The following is a 23,439-nucleotide window of genomic DNA, read 5'->3' on the forward strand; positions in this document are numbered from 1 at the left end:
AAAACATCAATCCTCATAGTAATGGCCAGGGACAGCTTTAGCGCTGGTGGGGCACAATTGGGTTGCAGCTGAAGGCAGTGTGAGTTTCTCCCAGTGGGGCAGTATGGTGTTCAGTGGGGGAAAGGATGTGGCATTCTGCCGATGACCGAAACTGCAAGGCTCTGAGACAAATGGCTTGTGATAGCACATTTAAGCATATTTGGGACATTTTGCAAATGGCAAAGTTTTCATATGAATGTATAGTGTTGACCAATAACAACTGAGCGCATGTGTGCATTGTCAATTTAAATAAATGTGGAAAAATACTAGCTGTAGCATCGTCTTTTGCTTGTGGCAAAAATAAATGTGGATAAATACAGAAAAAATGCCCGAAAAATAAATATGGATAAATACAGACGGAAATGGCAAATAAATAAATGCCATAAAACCGGGAGCCCTAAAAATAAACCTCCCGGCGAGATTCTCAACGCGGGGAGGTCAGGTTTCTCATTGTGAGTGGTCGCATATGCTCGCAACCGCTCGCGATGAGAAACTACCAGTCCGTGTTGAGAAAGCTGCTGCTCGAGTACAAATCTACTCGAGCAGCAGAAAATGACCGCCTGCACTGTGCAAGATCCCGTTTGCAATGATTGCACAGTGCGGACAAGCATCTGTCACTGTGCAATCAGTGCAAACAACATTTTCCCTACCACACTACGCAGTTCGCGTAGCTCGCGAAGTGCACTTCGCATAGCGCTACTACGCAAACTACGCCCAGGGTTAAACAGATCCTTATAACTTGTAGTGCAAAATCAGGTATAAGTGGTATTTGTGGAAATGATTTTCTGTGACTGGCAAACCTGTCAAATGGACTCGGACCACGAAGAAACAGGCCTAAAAGCGCGTGCTTGTACTACTTCTTCTTAGCATACAGTGTAAATAGTGTGCCTTCGAGTTACAGAGGGTCTAAAATCCCTGTTGGTGGTTAATAGGGAGTTGAACTCAACAAGGTATTTAAGGAAGATATTTATGGATGGGATGAATATTTCATATTACACAATTGTTGGGGGGCACCTGCAGATTTTTGGTTAGTACGCTAAGGATCTGCTGCTTATTTCCCACTGATTTCAGGACAGGGTGTTTTTTCTGAGTAGGGTGGTTTGAGTTTCCACCCAGACGGTCTAACGGTGAGTCAGTCCCCCTGCACCACATGCACGCCTCACTCTTTGGGGTGAACATCTGGCTAGCCAGACGCTTTAGGCCTTCGACATCTGAAGCTTCTTAAAGGTTTCATGCCTCCTTCCATGATCGAATGGTTATAGTAAACATCAAGTAACATTGTGCAACAAAGTCACAATGAAATCTAAATAAACTGGGTGTTCGCTTGTAACAAATAAACTTCGAAAGCAGCAGCTGAACCTGGTTGGAGCCTTTCTCTTGGGACGCGCTATTTCTCCTCTTGTAACAGGCATGAGGGCTACATAATATTGCAGCCTCCGGAGTTTAAAGTCCTAATAACTGCTCTCTCTCTACTTCCGGTTAGGAAGAAGCTCAAGTCAACTACTGGGATAACCGTCTGGAGTCTGTCTGTCGGGTCTGTACAGCACTGATGTCAGAGGCTCAATAAACGCTCTACAAACGGTTGGATCAGCGTGGCTAGCTCAGTCATGACTGAGAGCGGAGTTCGGTACTGAAAGATAACTGCTGTTTAAGGTGTTACTGAAAGCTAGATTATAGGATGCAGTGACTGTTTACATGACAACGAAGGAACCCGGCACAGTTACGTTTAAACAGTGAGGTAAAACACGTTTTTAAAACTATTATTTAATAGAAACACAACTGGTTTCTATATAAACTGGGGAGGGAAAATAAGCCTTTTAGATGGTTTCCTAACCAAAACCGGTCAACTTTTAAAGCTTTTTTCTGGTTCACCAAGTACTTAACAACACTGGACCCACCGATCTTATATGTAAGCTTTCGCTTTCCCATCCCTCACGTGCTTTACACTTTCAATAACACCACGGTTCAAACGTGGCCACTTTAGTGAATGTTCTTTCTCGAACCAGCCTGCCACATACTGGAATTTGCTACCTCCTTCCATGGTCCTCCTTGATCTGCTGGCAGGGTACAACACTGTTAATCTTTCCAACCTACTGGACTGTCTTACATACTGTGATATTCAAGGCAATGTGCTTCAGTGGTTGGAATCTATTCTTGTGGATCAGTTTCAGGATGTCCACCTATCACCTCATGAATCCAACTTTTGTTATCGCTCCTGTGATTTAACCTTACAGTCTTCTTTAAGCCCCACACTTTCACTATGTATGTCACTCCACTACCCAGGCTTATTGTTTCATATCAACTATCTGTAATAGCTATGCAGATGATACTCACATTATTTATGCTTTGAACAGTATTCTTGTCTTGCTCAGTCCAACTTTTGTGCTTACCTACTGGAAGGAGAAGGCCTGCTGGATTAACCTTAATACAACAAAACCAACATTTTGACTATTGGTGGTTCCTCAGACATCTGGGCACCTAACTGATGAACATCCGAGTAAAATTACCCCATGTTCCTGAGCATTCTGTAAAACATTTGACAGTCTTCTTTACGCCCGTCTTTCTGCCTTGTTGCCGCTTGCTGCCAGGGTCAGGACCACAAGACCCAAACCCCATAGCAGCCCACCTGCCAAACGCCTGCATCACCAACCATGCCAGGAGGCGCTACAAAAACCATCAAGGGCTCCCACTGCGCGGGACGCCCGTCTTCTGCCTTGTTGTCGCTCGCTGCCAGGGTCAGGACCACAAGACCCAGATCCCATAGCGGCCCGCTTGCCCCGACGTCTGCATCACAACTATGCCAGGAGGCGCTAAAAAAACCATCAAGGGCTCCCGCGGCACGGGACGTACGCAGGCGTGCCCAGTCAAAGCCCAGGCCAAGGGAGAGCCCATCTGCACCCGTCAGTGGCAGGAGGAGGCAGGGCGGGGCCCCCCTCTTTGCTGTGTGTCCCAGGAATGTATTTTTTCTGCATACTGAGTCTGCGATGACTTCTAATTCAATGTTACTGTAAATTTTGACTGTTCTATTTTAGCTGTTACTCTATTGTTACTCTGCATAGATTGTATTCTATATAGTGATGTATTCCTATTTTGGTCATTGGGAAAAGGAAACAACCGAGTTCTGCCTTAGCGAAATCATATCCCAAATCACGGCAGTCTATCATGAACTTCATATCAGGGGCAATTGACATGCAATTTTAAGTGTGGAGGAAACATTAACTACCTGCACTGAGAATGGCACTGAACCTTCAAATAAATGTATTTCTTCCTCAGATTTTGTCAAAATGCGTTAATTGAGGCCCACTAGTCTTAGGGTGACCAGAATTTTAAAGCTAAAAACCGGGACATTTCACAAAAATAGAAGAAGGACTACAATTTTACTTCAAGCGATGAGAGGGCTCCTCCGCAGACTATTACAGAACAGGCAGTAAGAACATACATAAAATGCAATTTTTAAGCCCAGTAGCTTGCCTGTTAATTAAATTGCTTTCTTGAAACAACTGCCAACTATCCCTGCTTTGTAAAACATAAAAAACACCTCCCACCGTTTTCAGTCGACCCTCTCTAAAAACGGGGACATGAGCAAAATTTCTTGAAATTTGTTGGGACCGCTGGTTAAAAACAGGGACCGTCCTGGCAAAACAGGGACGCCTGGTCACCCTAACTAGTCTAGATACTGCGAAAAAGAACGAGCTTGTCCAAAATGTTACTTCTGCTTCACTGGGCACTTCGAGTCCCATTCCCCCCTCTAAACGACCCAAAATATCCAAAACCAATTCTGCTAAGGCAAATATGACACTTTGTGATGGGAAAATGAAGGCAATAAAAAGGGCATCTCCTTTAAATTCGGGCCCTAGCTCAAAATCCCAGATAGACTTGAGCAAAATATTGCCTTTCGTACCGTCTGACTCTTTGGACTGTTCCTCATTAGCGACTTCTGTGCAAGCATTGATAGAGCTTATTAAAACTTCTGTATGTAGCCTTACCGATCATCTCAAAGCTGTTGAATGTGCTGTATTATCATCTGCAGAGAGATTGGGTTCAATGAATATGTACACTGGGAATGGGAGGGAAGAGCCAATTGATTACAGCAATACTGCTGGTATAGTTCCTACTACACTTACAATCCTCCCAGTATAGCAATCTGCTATGGGGACCTGTGGGGTGCCTCTTCAACCACTCCAATTCCTTTATGGAGTGTCAACTACAGTGACCAAGACAACGCGTTCCTGCTACGGACGCGACAAGGGCTCATAATAGGGCAACATCACCAATCCCCAAGCCTAATCCTAATGCGGGCGCACAACCCATAAATATCCCCAGTCTGCCAGGGATCGACTAGACCTACTGCCTGATGTTACACCATATGTAGTCATCTTGGCAAATGTTCCGCCCATAGAGTCTCCGCATCATAAAACATGGGACTCATTGAGAAATAATCTCTCAATTGGATAAATTCTAAAGTGGGGTTGGGGGGGGGGAAGACTCTTTGCAGATTTTAAGATGGCCAGACGGGTTGGGTGGGTTGGTAGAGATACTAAAGTGCTTCAGGGAGATTGTGTGTTCATCTCTTTCAAATCCCCTGGACTGGTTAGTGACATAGTAGGTTGGGTCAAGTCAATGAGCTCAAACCAAAACCAAATTATAGTCCTCCCGCTTGGTTTCTTTTATAAGCCCCCCCCTGCCCCCCCAGGTAACTGCTCAGTCAGCCAAATGCTTTGACACAACGATTTCCCCCAACTCAACATACACTGCAACAATCACCCGCAATTGTAAACTATGCAAATACCCCCCTTTACTCCATTGCAACCTTTAACAGGTTTGATACTCTCTCTAATCTTGCTGAGTTAGATTGACTAAAGAATAAACCATTGGTGCCTCCCCCAATGCAAAATCTTGGTCCTGCAATTTCGACCTCTGTTAATAATATACAGCCAGATATGAGTCTTGAAGTTCTAACGATCTCGGCACAACCCCCATGAGGCAAGGAGTTAATTTTGGATTATATGTCCCTAGATCCAAATAACATCACAGCTCTATCCTGGAACGTAGCGGGCTGCGTAATAAGCTCAACTCTCCTGAGTGGCTTAACTTTAAAGCTAACTTTACTATTGTTTGTTTACAAGAAACTTGGGTGGTTGAACTTTGTCATCTCAATGGTTTTAAAACCTTTAACTCTCCGGCTATTCCATCTAGACATGGTAGAAATAGGGGTGGTCTTTGCACTTATGTGTCAAACAAACTACCCTTCTCTATTGTAAATCTTAAGACACCTAGCACTTTCTAGCAAATTGTTAGTATTGATTTCTCTATCTTTCAAACTGCTTATAGTTAACTTCTAGAACAATGCTTGTGATTCGGACATATTGGTTATGCTGATCTTACTCGATATTGATTTGGAATCCATTCTTTCGAAGGGGAATGGGGATAACATTTTAATTTGGGCGGGGGATTATAACATTCAACTTTGTAAATTGCCCTCAAAAAGTATTTGTGATATGACTTCTCCATTAAATGAAGACTCCACCCATTTCCCACACTCAGATTATGGTAAGAAGTTCAATGAGCTTATCTTTAAATATGATCTAGGTTTTATTAACGAGTTTGGTAACAGCCCAACTGATGCATCTTGTACCTTTGACGGCACCATGGGCAAAAGTGTTATAGATTTTGTACTCTTCCCGAATTGTTACTCGACACTCATCACCAACTTTACATTACATGACTGTGCAGTGAGTTATCATTATCCTCAGAGTTTAGAGCTAAATCCTGGGTTCGTAAAAAATGAGAGGGCCCATCACCACATTCTAGCCGTGGAGAATTTAGAGCTCTCTCGAATCAATGGTTATACCCTATGTTGGTCCATGATCGACCCAATTGACTTCTTAGAGAAAGTAATTCAGCACCAAAAGAGTACCTTTGATGTTTGTTTGGATTCACGGAGGAGGCCTCTGCTATTGTGGAGTCTTTTGGACAAATTACCAGTGCTATTAAAGTGGGGTTAACATCCAAGCAGAAGTCAAGAACGGCAAAGAGGAATGGTTGGTTTGATCATGCATGCAGTGAAACCCACAACAAACTTATAGGAGCTCTGAAAAACAATCCCAGGATCAATGATTCAATGATGAGGTTCAGAATTGGAGGCGGGAATATAGGCTTACCTTAAAAAATCGTAAAAAAGCATTAAAAGAGAAGAAGACTTGGGAGAAACTGTATGAGGCTAGCCGTAGTAACAACACCACTGCATTTTGGCGTGTTATAAACTCCCCTTTTTTAAGTGAAGGTGATAAACCAAACATAGAGGCTGTAGTGACTGTAGAGGACAGGGTAACACATTTTTCCACCTTATATTTGGCTACTATTTTTATTTTATTTATTTATTTTGAAAGTTTTATATAGCGCGAACAAGATCTTTGCAGATATCAGAGCGCTTTACAATGGCACGGGGGTGAGTCAAGGTGCATGTGCATAGTTACATAGTTGAGGTAGATAGGTACAAGGTGCATAGTTACATAGGTAGGTCAAAAAACAAACAGGAGGTAGGTCGCAGGTGAGGTAATGTCTGTACAAGGTGCATAGTCAAACAGTTGGGCCAATAATATAAAAGTACAAAAGTGAGCATATACTTGTTTAAGCGTGCTTAACGTGTTTTAGGAGATAACATAAAGGTGTGCATAGTTGAGGTAGGTGAGTGCAGGATGTATAGTCACACAGGTGCATCAGTAGTACAAAAGTAGGGATAGTTGAGGTGGTGTAGGTACAGTGTGCAAAGTCAGACAGGTGCGTCAACAACATAACAATATACAAAGAGGGAACGTATACAATCAAATAAGTCATAATACAAGTAGTAGATCATGTGTATTTAGCCATGAGGATCGCTTTTACTTCTTTCTTAAACAGTTTGTTGGAGGAGATGAGCCTGGTTTCAGGAGGGAGTGAGTTCCAGATCCTGGGTGCCATTCCTGAAAAGGAGCGTTTATAGGTTTTTTCCTTCCGGAATCTTCGAGGTTTCAGCAGAAGATTGCTTGTGCTTCTAGTAATTCTAGAGCCACCCGAGATTGTCAGCTTTTGAGTGAGGTAGGCGGGTGAGTTCATGTGCACAGCCTTGTGAGTCATGCAGGCGATTTTCAGATGTATTCTGGCATCAAAAGGTAGCCAGTTCAGGGATTTAAAGTCAGGGGAAATATGCGAGTGCTTTTTTGAGCCAGTGATGAGTCTCGCTGCAGCGTTAAGGGGCGCTCTTAGGGGAGCCGTTGTAGTTAGGGGGAGCCCGCAGAGGGCGGTGCTTCCGTACTCTATGTGCGGGATGACTATAGATTGTACTGCAGTTTGGAAGTCTTTGGCTGGGAGGAAGGGTTTAAGTTTTCTCAAGGTGTTGATTTGAAAGTTCGCTCCTTTGGTTGCCTTGCTGATGTGCTGCTGCATGTTGAGATTGGCGTCAAGTGTTATGCCTAAAGTTATGCCTACAGACTGTGTCATTCACCATCCAGTTTGAAAACCTGTGGTAGCTCCCCCGGCACTCACTCCAGAACCGGATTGGTCTGCCCTAAACTTCACCCTAGAAGAGGTTTCCCTTGCTATTAGTTTAAATTAGGGAAATTTAACATCGGAGCCTGATGGGGTCCTGATTGACCTGTTTAAAGCAATATACTCAAATGGTCTTGACCACTTTTTCAATGAAACCGTACCCTTTTAATGTTTTTAATGCCCAGCACAGATTTGTTTTAACACGTTTTAGGCTAAATATATTCCACCGCCTGATAAGCTTTCCCACTGTTAATAATTGGTCTAAGGATCTACTGCTTAGCCCTTGTGATAATTTGTCTTACCAATGAACCATACATATAGTGTTTTTCTGTAATTTTTATATGGACTTGAGAAGATTATTTATTATACCTTTAATGAAATCCTTACATTTTAAACAATGTAGGCCAGCATTTTTACATTTGTAACTTCTTCCAAATCTTTACACATGTGGGTTACTTGCAAGGTTTCTTAGGGCAACTCAAGTGAGAAGAAAGTCTCTACCTGCAGTATGCTAATATGTGATCCTGTTTGTTAAAATGTGACTTGTATTTTTGTATCTTTGATTTTACTGTATTTTAGCTATTTCTTTTAATTAATGTTAGTGCTCATGTATTCTTTTATGATGCACCTTGTGTGAATCGAATAAAGATGAACTGATTTGACTGTCATTTAACCTTCTCTGCTCAGAACTACACAGTTTTCTCCCCCTGTTTTTTCACTCTAAGAATGATCAGGAAGATTATTCGTCCTCTTCCTGATCACTGTAGAAAGTTAATTGTGCAAGCTGCAGTACCAACTAGGCTTGACTAAGCCAATTCCTTTAATCTTACGCTCTCTAAATATATTCTTCAACACTTTCAGCTGGTTCAAAATCCTACCGCTCTGCTTCTTCTCAAATGATCACATCACTCTCATATTTCTAGAGGTGTAATGCAACATCATTGGCTTCTTATTGAAAAGCTATGCATTTCCAAAACCCTCTGTTTGTGTCATAAGGGTGTTTGTGCTCAGAGCCAAGCATTTGCAGTAGATGCATTTCTTGTCAACATGAACTCTATACTCATCTATTATTCTCCTTCATGTTCCCAAGATTCTTTAGGTCTGCATGAGTGTCAGGTCCTTCTTCTTCCTTGCAACTATGGGCTGGAACCTCTTCCATCTATCTCTGTGACATAAGCCCAATTATCTGTCTATTTGGAAGAGTCTCAAAACATTATTTTTCTCTACTTCCCTTGATCTCTCTAGCCATATGTTTTGGTTCTACGTTTAACAGCAGGACACTGCTTGGGGTAGCAGTGCCCTCTAGAAATTTACATCATGATCCACCTGCAAGGACACTGCAATCAGCAGGGCTCCGAGGCCTTGTAGTATCTAAGTTAAGGAAATACAAGTGATGGGTCAGGTCTTCTCGATCAAGGTATCACTGCTCTGGAATGTGCTGCTACTAAGCATTACATCCATCAATGATCGTATATGTGTTTCACTCAATTAAGTTTTTTATCTCTTGTGATGTATAGCATCTAAGGTCCTATGATGTCACTTAGCGTCAAAAGGGCGAATAACATAATTTTGATCACTTCTATGATTTTGCTGAAATGCTGCCAGTAAATGAGAAAAAATAGGCTATCTAAACCCAGTGTCTGCTGACCTATTAGGGTAAAGCCAAGCCATGTGGCTTCTCTAGATACTTGAACAGTCCACTCAGGTGTCTGGAATATGCCGAAGAAGGCATCCACAGGGTTGGTTCACCTCAGCAGCCCTGCCCTGCCTCAGCTACCTTCCTTCTGACTCTTCTGAGCCTATAGTTACTGAAACAGCAGCTGTTCACACAGGGGGGCAGCAGACGTGAGCTGGGGGGGGGGTGTCACTTGAAAGAAAGTAACAAGGCAGCTCCGGCAACCCTTGGCACGTATTGTATCAATGGGTCTACCTGTCGGCATAGACTTGTCTACTGGGCTAATAAATCTCAAACCCTGGGAGACTGAAACAGTTTACATTTGGCAAGTACTTAATCAATGTAACCAACAATGTGTTAGCTAAGCCTTCGATTCGATTCGAAAAATCTTTATTTCGATCACATGATCATAAAAGATATACATCGCATCACATTATAAAAGAATTTTAAAAACGCATTAAACAACATTGGTGATCAAGGTTTAAAAAAGGTGTGCCGATAATTCAAATCTGTCCTGAGTCTCCAAGTCTCTTAATACAAAGAGTTCAGGCGTACCACATTGAAGTTAAAAATTTGGATAGTGCAAAAACTGTAGTAGGGGCTAGGTCTGTCTTTAAGACTCTGTAAGCAGGTAAAAGAGTTCTGAACCCCAAGTATCTAAGCAAGGGGACTAGCCAATGTTTCCTGCTCCTCTCGTAGGCCCGGCAAAAAAAGACCACATGGACATCATTCTCCTTTGAGTGGGCACATGCCGGGCAAGTTTCTGTGGGGGAGCGACAAGACCATGATGCTGTGAATGATGCCAGAGGAAGAGTTCTGTATCTCCATTCGAGGAATAGTTTCCTGGTTAGTGCCGGAGTCATGGCATCTAGGACACTTTCCAGTTGATAAGAATCTTTAATTTTTATGAACTGGTTGGTTAATGATCCATCACGAGTGCCTTCAGCAGCTCTGAGGAGCATGTGATCGTAATAGGCTCTCGAGAGCACCTTTTTGGGAATCCTAGTGCTTGTATTTGCTGGATCCAGCCATAGTTCAGGGAGTCCAATTGCCTCAAAAGTTCTCTTGATGTAATTCAGCCAAGGTGTTCTTGTGGCGTTGGGCAACTGTAAAAATTCCTGCAACTCAGCTCTGTAAGTTGAGAGGTCTGGACTGCTCCATAGACGCTGCCAGAATGCTAGAGGTTTGAGCCCCAGCTCCTCCGTTATGGGCCGGAGGCCCATATCCAGCCTGAAAGGGAGTATAGGAGTACTCTGTGGAAGAGCAACAATCTGTCTCAGGAATTTGTTCTCAATAGTTAGTAATTTTGGTGACGCAATATGGCCCCACAGCTCGCCCCCATATGTGACACCCCCCCGGGCCTGTGCCTTGTAAATGTGAATAATAGGGGTAAGTGGCCGGTAGGGTGATTTATTCGCTAGTCTCATGGTGCCACCCACCAACTGTGCCAGTTTGATGTTTACTTTTGACTGGTGGGCCGACCACGTTAAGTTTTCATTGAGGGTGATCCCCAGATATTCGATTGTGTGGACCCGTTCCAGTTGAACTGTTCCCAGCTTGGGCGGTGGGCGGTTAAGGGGCTTGGGGTTGAGAATCATGTATTTTGTTTTCTGTGGGTTGATTTCGAGTCCCCGCTCTGAGCAGAACTCCAGAAAACCGTCCAAGACTCGTTGTATGCCCATTGGGGATTTGGACAGCAGCAGGGTGTCATCGGCAAACATAATTGCAGGCACCCTGCTGCCAGTCAGTTTTGGGGCATCAGTGTTGGGAATCCTGGTCAGGTGGGTAATTACCCCGTTCACGAAGAGGCAGAACAGGGTCGGTGCGAGCACGCAGCCCTGTCTTACCCCTCTGCGAACGGGGAACCTTCCGGTTAAATTGCCACCTCTGCCACACCTAACGCGGGCGTAGTTGTTATGATGTAATCTCATCAGGATTGCCAAGATGTCTCCGGGGACATTCATCTCCTCCATGACTTTCCACAGTTTTACTCTGGGGACCAAGTCGAAGGCGGCACGCAAGTCCACGAAAACAGTGTACAAGGTGCCGCCCTCGATTGATACTGTCCTCCAGTATAAAAGGTTCAGCCTAAAAATTTGGTCTATTGTAGAGACCTCTTGTCTAAATCCCGCCTGATAGGGAGTCAGGATGTCCGTCTCCTCCATCAAGTTCTGTAACCGGTCCAGAATCAGTCTTCCGAAAAGCTTTTGGGATATATCAATAAGACTGATCGGATGATAGTTGGCTGGGAGCAGAGGGGAGCCCTTTTTAAAAATTGGAACCACCTCTGCTCCCAGCCAAGTATCCAGCACCTCCATCCCCCCCCAGGAAAGCATTAAATATCAGCGTGAGATATGGGCCCCATATCCCTGGTTCCTGCTTAAATAGGTCGCCGGGTACCCCGTCGAGACCGGGGGCTTTCCCTGTTGACAACCCAGCTATAGCCACCCTCACCTCTTTTTCAGTGAAAGGTTCTCCTGTTGGACCAGGCACTATCATATTATTTGATGAATTCGGAGCCCCTTACTCCATTGAATACAATGACTGAAAATGACTCTGCCATAAACTAGGAGCTTTGTTGGGCTCTATTGCTGAGGATAGGTCCTCTGTTCCATTGGACACTATGCGCCAGAATTTGCTCGAGTCTTTAATGGCAAGTGACCTTGAAAGTTTCTCCCAGTATTGTTGGTCCCACTCAGCCCTGGCATTCGCCAAGAGCTTCCTGTAGGACCTTCTCCTGGTTTGAATTTCTTCCCTACCTTTGCGCCCCTTTATTGCAAGTAGCAATTTGGTTTTTGAGTCCCTGCATGTGGCATTATACCACGTCCTCTTAGTTATGGGTCCTTTTTTGGCCCCTCCTTTTGAAAATAGGTCCAGCTCCAGGGTGCTAATTAGGTCTGCATGGATCTGGGCCAACTTTTCTCTATTTCCTCCTTCTCCAACTTTCGTCCCTATCCGGAATGCCCTCTCTAAAAGCGGGGTAATTCTTGCATATCATTTTGGTAACTTGTCACCGCTAGTAGCCAGTTTCTCCCACCTGACTCTTCTCCGGTTGTTTTCTAGGAGGAGGCCTGACTTGTCTTTGTTCGGGCCACAGGATATATCCTCGTTGCCTGGTAGGGCATAATAGAGTTCCAGGGCGTTGTGGTCACTGTCCCTTCTCTCAATAACTTTAAAGTCAACTATTTGTGACCACATTGATAGTTTGACGAGGATATAGTCAAGTCTCGATTCGCTACCAGATTTGTTATAGGTGCATATGCTTGGCGTGTCTGATTTACAACGCCCATTACAGGCCCTTAGACCTTGGTTTAAAGTAAGGGCAGTTATCTGCAGGGCAAGGGTGGACCAAGCTCTGGGAGGGGGCGCCACCGTCACCGGGACTAGCCAGCGTGAATCTTCCTCGAAGGAGGGACCATCACGTAGGCCTGGTAGTGGTTCATAGTGGGAATTTAAATCACCTCCCACCAGGCAGTGGAGTTCCCATGGGATGCCATCTAGGAAAGCAGAGAGTTCCTCTATAGTGTTAGATTCTCTTGACATGGGTACCGTCTCGAATATACATTTACTACGGCCAGTTTCGTGGAATTTGGCCACTCTAATAGGACGGCTAGAATATCACCGGAATCTGTCTTCAGACAGCTAGCGTGGCAGCCTAGGTCTGATGCTACCCAAATTGCCAGTCCTCCAGATGGCCTGCCCCGTCCCCCCTACTTAGCTGGTTTAGAGAATACTGTGTATCCCTGAAATGTAAGTTCTTCTCGAGCCCAAGTCTCCTGAAAGAGGCATATACTTTTTGAGTTGATAAAGGAAGCCCACTCCGAACAGTCAATTTTGCTGGCCAATCCAGCGACATTCCATGAAATCAGGGTCATGGGATGTGATTTGATGGTAGATGGCCCTATATCGATGGTATTAGCACCATGAGTCTCCTGGGTGGCCGTCTGGGGAGGGGGAGGATGCCCCCGGGCCGACCTTATACTGGTGTCAGTCACAGGTATGTCCACTAGGGCAGGCTCCAGGACTTGATTCGGTGTTAGATCATTCTGTACCCTTGTGTCTAGTGTTTGTTCCAGGGGTGTCCTATTCCCTATCCAATGGAGTGAGAAGTGTTCTCTCCTCTGAGTCTCAGGACGTCAATCTACCATTTCAAGACTGCTATATCTATTGTAGGTGGGAAAGTGAGCTGGGTAGTGCATTCTGTGGGGCCCCGGAATTCCTCTCGTGTTTCCCCCCCTCCGCCCCTCCTCCTGATGTTGGACTCCCAACCCACCTCCTCCCCATACGGTAAGAAGTGGTCAAAAGCTCTTCCCCTGTGTTGAGATAGATCACTTCTCTCCCTACGGCAGCTCTCCCAGTCATCCAACAGCTCTTGGTGTTGCCCCCATCTCTGATCCTCCAAATTGTATAAATTTGAGGGATAAAAGAACGAGAGGGGGAGGGCTTGGATGTTACTGCCTTGGTCATCAGAAGCCCAAGCGCAAATGTAAGGAGCTGTGCCTGGATCTCTAAAAGTGACCAAAACACAGTCTCCTCTAATTGATTTTCTGGAATATCCCACCCAAGGAGCCCGCCTAACCATGATAATGTCACTGGTTGTACCTCGCGGGAGTGGTCTATATATGGATAACCAGCTAATAACTTTGTTTCTAAGGGAAGAAGTTGATTCAGTTACCATGGATTTTAATTCAGGGACCCCTGCCAGGATCACAGTATAGGGGGACGCCTCTGGAGGGAGATTGACAGGTTTAGGTTTTCGGGGAATGTTATGTTTTTCCCCCAGAAGTGTTGATTCACTCTTTGTATCTGTCCGGATTATAGCAGAATCTTTAGATGGGGGAATGATAGTGGGAACTGGAATCGATGTCTGCTGGGTCTTTGGAGGGGCGATGTTTGTGTTGGGGTTGGCCAGGGATTGAGGGGTCTTGTTTTGGTTGGGTTGTGAATTTTGAGAGTCAGTAGCTAAGCCCTTTTTCTTTAAGGTTGAAGTAGATTCACTTCCCTTTTTGGACTTTGGATCTGGGCCCCCTTTGGCTCCTTTAGCTCCTTTCAGTTCGAGTTTCATCGAATCAGCTAGTTGGACTGTAGATTTTTCAATATTGACCAACCTAGCTTCGATCTTAATCAGGCGAGCTTCGAGGGGGCTCAGTAAGAACCTAAAAAGTGTACCTATATCCACCAGTGTGATGTCATCACTAGAGTTGTCCACTAAGGTGTTGTTTGAAGCGGCTGGCAGGGCCGTGTGGATGTGAGCTAAAGGTGAGATTGTTATACTAGGCTTATCTGAGTTAATATCTATGATGCCTCCTTTCGAACCATTTCCCCTCGATGGATTAGGTTTTGGTGTTTTTATCCTACTGCCTTCTTTATTTTGCCCCCCCTTCTTTTTTTTGGATTGCACCTTCCCTCACCCCCCTAGCTCGATCAGAGCGAGTGTCTTTGTCGTTAGCTGACACTATATTAGATTCAGGTGTCGGAGGCGGGATTCCTGGTGAAATTTGGGGTGTTTGGGTATTGGGCAGGGCCATTAAGCTCATATCCTCGAGGTCACTGGGGGCATCGATTGTAAAGTCTGGGTCAGTAATTAAAACACTGGGTGGCTGATTTTCTCCCGTATCCCTCTGTGCACTGTTTGTGGGTTCTGACCTCCCGTCCGGGGTTCTGGCTTGGGCCATTGGCCTCATTGAAGATCTCCTAACCCAGTCTATTTCCTGGGAAATTTGTCTCTCCAAAACTTCTATTTCCTCGATCAAAAGTGATCCGGCTTTGACAAAGTAGTTGTCGATGGTACCTTTAGCGGCTCCAGCCGCAGCCAAGGATGATTTGCTCCTGGTTTCTCTTGTACACATTGCTCCTTTATTTAATGGATTGAAATGGCAAGGGAGAGGGCCCGGCCCGGTCTCTTCCGTCCTCGAACGGCCTCAAACGGCCCGCTCTTTGCCCGGTCTTCGCCCCGGGCTCCGTCCCGCACGCGTCCCGCGTGCGCGTTGGTGGGTGGGATTAAGTAGATAGGAGGAGAGTGGGCGGGAAGAGTCACAGGTGCGCTGGTATCCGAAGCGCTACTCCTCCTGGGACTCGCAGTCCCGCCCTCACAACCGGACAGACTTCAGTCTCTCCCCGGCAATCCAGGCAATCCGGGCAGGGAACGCCAAAGTTCAGATTCCCCGGTAATCAGCAGGAACAACAGTTAGGGTATGGTCAGCAGGAACAGGCTGCGAGCGGCCCCCACGGAGCGGGGGCCGCGAGCCGTTTTGAAGTAGCTGGGGGAGGAGAGAGGGCGGGAAGAGTCACAGGCGCGCTGGTATCCGAGGCGCTACTCCTCCTGGGACTCGCAGTCCCGCACTCACAACCGGATAGACTTCAGTCTCTCCCCGGCAATCCAGGCAGGGAACGCCAAAGTTCCGATTCCCCGGTAATCAGCAGGAACAACAGTTAGGGTATGGTCAGCAGGAACAGGCTGCGAGCGGCACCCCTAGCTAACCTATCAACATCGCATACAGGTTATGTAGTTTAAAAGCGTAACACATGCTATTTCACAGACTGGCTCAGTGGGTTAAAACTTTATGCCAATGATACACATGATTGGAAGATCATGATTTCGAGAGGGACAAGGCTGAAACAGCCTTCCATCCTTCCGAGTTCCATAAATTGAATACAATTAGTTTGGGTAACAAGAATTCCTGTGGAGAACGCACCAATGCAGGGATCTTTCAATAATGGCACAACGGAAGAGGTACCAAACAAAGTGGCACCGGACACCACCAGCTCAAATTAAGCAGTGCTTTAGACTTAGTTACAGTCAGTTCCAAGTTACTGGTAAGTAAACCCCGCTAGTAGCAGCCTCCTTGCTGCTCAGCCCATATCTTTAACTAACACTTCTTACAAAACAAACACACTCAAAATTCTACATGACCTCACACTCTGGCTTGGCAGCAGGGACTTGGAAAGCTGGCAATGATGCATTGAGTTACAATACAGACAAAATCTCAAATGGCCTGAGAGAATTTATGTTTAACCCAACTGCAACACTACAATAGTTTTAACTGTGGAGTATGAATTATCAAACGTTTATCACTACTATTTCACAATACACCATGGTTTTGCTGTTCCTCCATACCTATATGAACGCACAGCTACCAAAACTCCGAACTACCATACTTATTTATGAGTCATAACAATATGACCTTCATGTACATGCATTGCTTTTTAATTTCTCGAACTTCTTGGAGGTATGAATTTTCACAATGTTGGAAGTATTTAAGAACGTGGAAAACATGTACATTCTGGATGGCAGATGTCTGCAGCCTGTTAATTAAAACGTCAATAAAAGGTACAACGGCATATAAAAAATATATTATTCGCATTGTCCGTTAGCTCTGTTTGGGGCGTGCACTGCGTTCTTTGGCTCTGTAAAAAAAATTGATCAGGGAACTTCAAGCTCAATGTCTACGTCCCTTAAATTAAGAAAGAGCCGAATGGAGCGTGTTGAACCTTCTGCTCCTTTTAACAATTTCAATATTCTGAATGAATACAGTTCTTCCCTGTCTCTTATCCTCTAATAGTGTTCCAGCAACACGAGTGGGAGCTCCAGGCCTCCGAGAGAATTGCATTAGCCCCACAATGTATTAAATCATTAACCTCCCGTAACGATCGGCGTTGCAGTACATCCCTGGGGCCAGTGTGCCCAGCCTGTCCCACTTCCAGCTCGAACACTTCTGTTAAAGGGCGGCGCTGTCGCGTAGCCACCCCCCACCAGCTGGGCATAGTCCACTGCCAGGTGACACCACCAGTCACCACCGGGCAAACAATCTTATTAACTTGTAACCTTACACAGTGGGGCTTCGAAGATCGCAGTTATATACGCAGCTCAAGGAGCGCCCCGTTTCTAGTAATTATAATAAATATAGCTGTAGTTGGGGGTTATTTGGTCCAAAACATGGGCTAGGGAACCTAGAGATCAGAGTTCTAGCCACAGTATCACACAAGGACAACGATGTGTGATCTTGTACAGATCTTCTTATTATCTCTTTTCTCTTAGGTCCACTAACTGGAAATCACTTAGAAACATGTTAACGCTTAGTACACGGCGATACATCAAAAAATATATTTATACGAACAAGTGATATTCTTAGAAAGCAGTAATGAACAAGGGTCACAAGTAATGTGGATCTGTGTTGCCATTACGTTATGCTTATTTATATCGGATGTCCCTGATCTCATTGCCCCCAGAGATTAGCACTACCGCACCGCGCCCACCGAGACTTGGAGGGTGGGCAGTGCCCCGTGTGTGCCCTCCTAGCGCCCACACTGACCTGGAAAGATGTTTCAGAATCTGTTTCTTGATGATGCCAGCCATGGTGCGCCTGCCTACTGCAGAAGGGCAGTCCGGGTACAATAAGTGTGGACAGTGGCGGGACCCGTGTCATCTCCGTGGGGGAGCCGTGCTGCCCCCTTCGGACGCGGTGCCCGCAGTCGCCCCCGCTGGCCTGCTCCGCCAGTCAGACGGCCGCCATCTTGGCTGCAGCATCACCTAGAGACGCCGGGCTGGATGGAGGTGTTGTCATCGGCGCGGGGCCGCCCCCAGCCCGGCGGCTCTGCACCGATGACAGCGCTGGGAGGAGCGGGAGAGGAGGAGGAGGCGGAGGGGGGACGCAGCGAAGGAAGACGGCGAGACCTCTGGAAGCCAGGCGTGCCTCGCTAGACACGTCCTGTGCCTAGGAGTGCGACAACCTCTGCTGCTGATGCAGGCAGCGCCTCCAGGGCATCCCCCGGGCATCTCCCATCCCACCCTCGCCTCCGGGGCTCCTGTCCAGCTCGGGGAGACCCTAGTCCATACACATTGCTCAGAATGTGAGGTCAGGCACACTCTCCAGTCGTGGTGATAAAGTCACACTAGGAAGCTCTTCTATTAGAATGCCACGTTTCAAGCATCACAATGTGTTTTCGGTGTTTTACTGTTCTTTTCCTTTTCGGGGTTTGAGTATCGCTATAATCCTCGCCTGTGTGTCAACCAGCCTCTCCAGGAGGGGGTACCCAGGGCCCGGGATGGCTCTGCCCTGGTTCCCCGCATGGCTTGCTTTTTGGTGTGCGTGGCACTTTCCCCCCTCCCCGGGAGGCGTGGTAGGGCAGGCTCCGGGTCCGGGGGAGAGGCAGTCTTGAATTTGAGAAGTTCAAATACTGCTTTCCATTCGAGGCCCGTTCCTGTCAGGCTTCTCCCGTGGTGACACGTTTCTGTGCCCTGACACTGCTTACAGGGCAGTTTAAGCGCCCCGGGACCCCCGATCCTCTTGCGCGAAGGTGTTTGACAATGTCATCTGCCAAACAGAGGCACAAGCACGGTTCCTCCGACAGGAGCGGCCAGCCTGCGCCGGGGGACGTGGCAAAGAGAGACCCCAAGGGAAGCTCCCGGACAGAGCCGGCTGCTAACACGCTGGCCATCGGCAAGGCCTGTAACTTTCTCTTTTACGCTGCTCTCTTGTCCCTAGCCGGCTTTTCGGGATGGTGTGGCTACAACCTCCTGGCAGAAGTGGCAGAGATTAACAGGAGGCAAGGGGACCTGTCCAGGCAGTCTGGGGAGCTGGCCCAGAGCGTGGAGGGCGCCCTGAAGCAGGTAAAGGCTGCCTTCCATATGAATGGATGAATGAATGAATGAATGAATGCATGAATGAAGGAATCTCTATAGCACAGTTCTGGGAACTGAAATGCCTCGTGAACATGATGAAATCGTCAGCTGGCCCCGCTTGCAATTAACCTGCACTAGGGATTCTCAGTGCTCTGCCTGGAGGGAATTCGAGTTATTTGTAGATGCATCTTGGAACTGGCTTCTGGTGTAATTAATACTGTTATTGCTGGTGTTTAATAGTGTCTGATTTTCATTTGGTTGGTATTTTAATTACCAGTTAGAAGTTCTATTATTCATAATGGTTGACTGTAGTCCTATTTCAAAGAAGCTCCCTCCACATTACACTCGTTTCGCGAGAGGCGCGAAACCCAAAGCAAATTCTCACAGTTTAACATTCTGAAAATCCCCCATTAACTGCACTGCAGTGTCACATCCGGAAATCAATAGTTTCTTTTGAAAGTGTTAATTTTTTTTCCTCCAGACCCTCAGATTTCATCTGTTATCTCGTTTACGAACTCGGGGAATTCTTAACAGAAGTCTTTAACCTCCAGGCTCCACTGTCTCATATAGAAATCCCTTGCATTGATCAGCATTCACACAATGCCTCCTATACCGCTGCTCACATAGTCGCATTTTTAGACACGTCATCGTCATGATCAGCTTCTTCTTATATAACACAACATCCCATCAGAGGTTATTACAGGATGCCAGTGGACCATCCATGGGGAGGCTGCGCAACTACTCATGGCTTGCGAAAACTACTCCGCAGAAACAAACAGGCAAACCAGGATACCAGACTTTAGCCTTAAATGGTCTTCAAAATGTACTTGCATACTCAACCACCGAATTTCTTGCCTATTGGGCAGGGGACTCGATTGGGAGCTCATTATTTACATTTAAAGCCAATGAGTCAGATGCAGTCATACAAATAAGCATCTGGGATTAATCTCCATTATGCAGCAGCTTACACACGTCTTAAATAGTACATTTTTTAATTTCTAATTCCACAATTTTACTTCTTTACAGTTTGTCTCAGTTGCATTCTGGACATCTTAGTTTGACAATTTTCACAAACGCAACTCCTGACACGTTTTACTCTGATAAGAGCGTACCAGTGATGGCAAGACAAATACTCCAAATTAACTTGGATACTGCTTTTGACAATGATTAATGCCAAGATATCTGGCTCTGTACATGTATGTTGATTTAGCAGTCTCTTAGGCTCAACTCATGGCGATACCAGCTTTTAGCAAATCATTTGAATGGGTCTAAAAAGAGACAGACCTCATTGTGAATCATTTAATGGTCACGCAATGAGAAACAACTTGTTCTAACTTTCTCAACTAATAAACTTTTGTGTATAGTCCTGCCCATGTAGTGACCTATAAGAAAATTAGATGTACCCCATTCTTTAGCATTTAGTCTTGCACAGTTTGATGGATGGATTGTACACACAAGGTATAAAATGCCAAGGTATGAGGTGACGGGAAGTCTACCAAGTATGGTGAGGCATGCAGTGTGAGGACCTTTATACTGAAGTAAAGCACCTTCAAACAGTGCCAGGAATTGGCATTATTATGGCAGTACCAGTATTATCCAACACACAAAAGGTGATGGGAGGAATACTTACAAATAGTCTTTTCACTGTCAATCGTTCGGTGTAGCAATCCAAACCATCATTATTTTGCCCACGTTGCCACTTCAGATTTGATTCAGGCGTAAGTAAATCAGTCTTGGTCATACTCCAATTGGGACAGTTCATCTCAAACTACCAAGCCAGGTTCTCTCAGAACTGGAAAATATTCAACCCATAACTGTTTTTGGCCTATTTGGGTCTCCACTCAGATGCAGCTTGGTTTCATTGGCAAAGTGAGCTCTGAAACCACGTCTGGGCATACTCACTTCTGCTTAGGGCATTATATAAAACACTCACAAGTTGATGGAGGGAATGTTTGTAAATAGTCTAACTACTTTCAGTCACTTGGGGTACCATTCCAGCCTATTGTTTTTTTTTGCCTTTCATGCCACCTCAGATTAAACCCAGCCTTGGTCCTCCTCCAGTAGGAACATTCAAGCTTGAACTGCCAAGCCAGAACACAAGCCCTATTTTAGCTTCTTTGGTAAGGTGCAGCTTGATTCCAGTGGCATAGTGAAATTAGGGTCGATGTCTGGGTATTCCATTGGCCGCTTAGTGTGTTACATCAAATTCACCAAAAGTAATGAGAGGAATGCTTGCAAATAGTCTAACCACTGACAATTACCCAGGGTAGCTTTCAAGCCATCATGTTTTGCTGTCCACACCAGCAGTGCCAGCATTATGTCATGATTTTGCTCATCAGGGGAGAGATATCCCTAGGATGGGGTTACCAGGTACCATGGATTGCCAGAGATTGGATGGCAGGTATTTTTGTATGACCGCAATATATTAGGAATAGCCTCAATTTAGGCAGGGTTAGCATTATGCCAGAGTGGACACCATCATGCCTTGGATGATCACTGTATGCCACGAATCACCACCATTATGCCAGGAACATGCACATACAAGCTGGGGATGGTCACAGGATGGGCACCAGATGACATTGTTGCTTGATATTGAGATGCCAGGGGTGACTAATTGACCACATTATGACAGGAATTACCACCACTAAGCTTGGGCTAACAATATCCCTGGGTTGTGCCCATCAAGCCAGAGATGGCTGTAGGATGGGGTATAAGGTGGCATACTTAGCTTTATATTGCAAAACTTGGGATTACAGTATGGCAGGCATTAGCACCTCTAAGCCTTGGCTAGCATTATACCAGAGAGGGCACCATCATACAGTGAACGACCACAATTTGCAATGATTTACCATTATTATGCCAGGACCAGAATTATACCAGTGTTTTTTCCTTAATGACAGAGGCAGGTCTAGAATGGGGGCACCAGATGCTATAGTTACCTGAGATCAAGATCCTAGTGATGCGTACATGACCATAAAATGCCTGGAATTACCTCCACCGTGCCTCTACTGTGCCAGGATAAACATTATTTATTTATTTGTAGAGTTTTTCTATAGCGTTATTCACTAAGTGGTATGAGAGTGCTTTACAATGTAACAACAATTATATATTGCTGGAGCATAATATGTGTACAAGTAATATAGATGCTAGGAGGTGTAACCATTGTGCAATAGATGTCCATAATATACCAGGAATTACAATAATTAAGGTAAGGCCAGCATTACACCTGTGACATGGCCATCAATCCAGACATGGCCATATAATGGGGGTACCCTTTGGCATTCCTGTCCCAAGAGGCTTATATGCCAACAATATACATGTAATTACTACAATTAAGCCAGATCTACCAAAATGCCAGGTTGGGTATAATCATACAATGGGCGCCGTATGTCTTTATTTGCGCAACAAAGGGCCACGATCTGGCAAAAAATGATTACCCTAGTGGTAGTAACAGCATTATGCCACAGATGTGCCCCATCATACCATGAAAGCCCAGCATATGTAAGGAAGTAAGGAATTGCCACCATACTTTACTGCATCTCTCTCTTTCTCTCTCTCTGTTTTGCTCTCGCTCACCTTCTCTCCTTCTGCCTCTCTTTTTCTCTAGCTTTCTTTTAATTTCTCACACACATTGCTCCCTCCCAATGGCTCGGTACTCATTATCCCACACAGCAGTCAATACATTTTTGTGAGTACGTCTTTTATGCTGTCTCATGGCAATGTTGCTGGCAAGCCAATCCCCAGTTCCCTCACTCTTCTGTCTTCTGTGGTAACTCTACAATTACACAAAGACTTCCCTATTCACAAAGGTAAATTAATTTGAAAACTTGCGTTTGTGACTAAATTGACCTGTTTTACGCCTATCAGGAATTCACACAGGAATTACTTGCCAACATGAACCCATTTACAGGTGCCGAGAACTCTGACGCCACAACTCCAACTCAAGGGCTGGCAAAGTGGGTCCTCCGAAGCGTGGTTTTTCTTGGAAGTTTAGGAAGGCATTCCCAAGCTCTGATCCATTCCCTTTCCAACTCTCGAGTCCGAAAATGACTTCAGCACTGGGATGCGCCAGTACCCTTTCAGGCCAGGAAGAAGAATGGACCACCCCAGGATTGATGGCTTGCAGTAGAAGGACTTTCTCTGCGGAGCAAAATACCACATTCCCTGTGCTTTCTCCCTAAATTGACCATGGTAAGTACTGTTGTACACCCACAATTAGCTACTGGTGTACCCTTGTAAGTCCCTAGTATATGCTACTAAGGTACCCAGGGCATAGGTAAACCTGGGGTCTCCCATGAGCTGCATGTATTGTGCCACTCCTGGGTGACTACTCAAACTGTGACTACAGTCCTGACATTGCAGCCTGTGTGAGTTGGTTCTTGCACCTCTTATGACAGATATAAGTTTCCTTATATCTGAGGTCACTAAACTTAATACCTATTTCACCCCAAAGGCAGGGCTTTCAGTCATGAAGGCAGGGTGCTTGGTTATAAGTGTGAGGGTGCCCCTGCATGAGTAGGACACCCTGTGAGCTTAAACTGTAGGTCCCTAGTGAAACACTATGAAAATGTCTATG

At 45.5% G+C, this 23,439-nt stretch overlaps 2 protein-coding genes across 2 annotated transcripts in view; one reads left to right on the forward strand and one right to left on the reverse strand.

The window, feature by feature from the left end:
- The window catches only part of BLTP3B (bridge-like lipid transfer protein family member 3B), a 349,381-nt gene extending 331,590 nt beyond the window's left edge, over positions 1-17,791 (reverse strand). Inside the window, exon 1 of the mRNA XM_086918075.1 lies at positions 17,554-17,791. Coding sequence (XP_086774201.1) covers positions 17,554-17,597 — 44 coding nt within the window. The 5' untranslated portion in view covers positions 17,598-17,791. The remainder of the gene's footprint in view (positions 1-17,553) is intronic.
- A 624-nt stretch (positions 17,792-18,415) lies between these two features.
- The window catches only part of CKAP4 (cytoskeleton associated protein 4), an 80,372-nt gene continuing 75,348 nt past the window's right edge, over positions 18,416-23,439 (forward strand). The window contains exon 1 of the mRNA XM_086918081.1: positions 18,416-18,851. Coding sequence (XP_086774207.1) covers positions 18,549-18,851 — 303 coding nt within the window. The 5' untranslated portion in view covers positions 18,416-18,548. The remainder of the gene's footprint in view (positions 18,852-23,439) is intronic.

This window comes from Lissotriton vulgaris, chromosome 1_1 (genome assembly GCF_964263255.1).
Source record: "Lissotriton vulgaris chromosome 1_1, aLisVul1.2, whole genome shotgun sequence".
Classification (NCBI taxonomy): Eukaryota; Metazoa; Chordata; class Amphibia; order Caudata; family Salamandridae; genus Lissotriton; species Lissotriton vulgaris.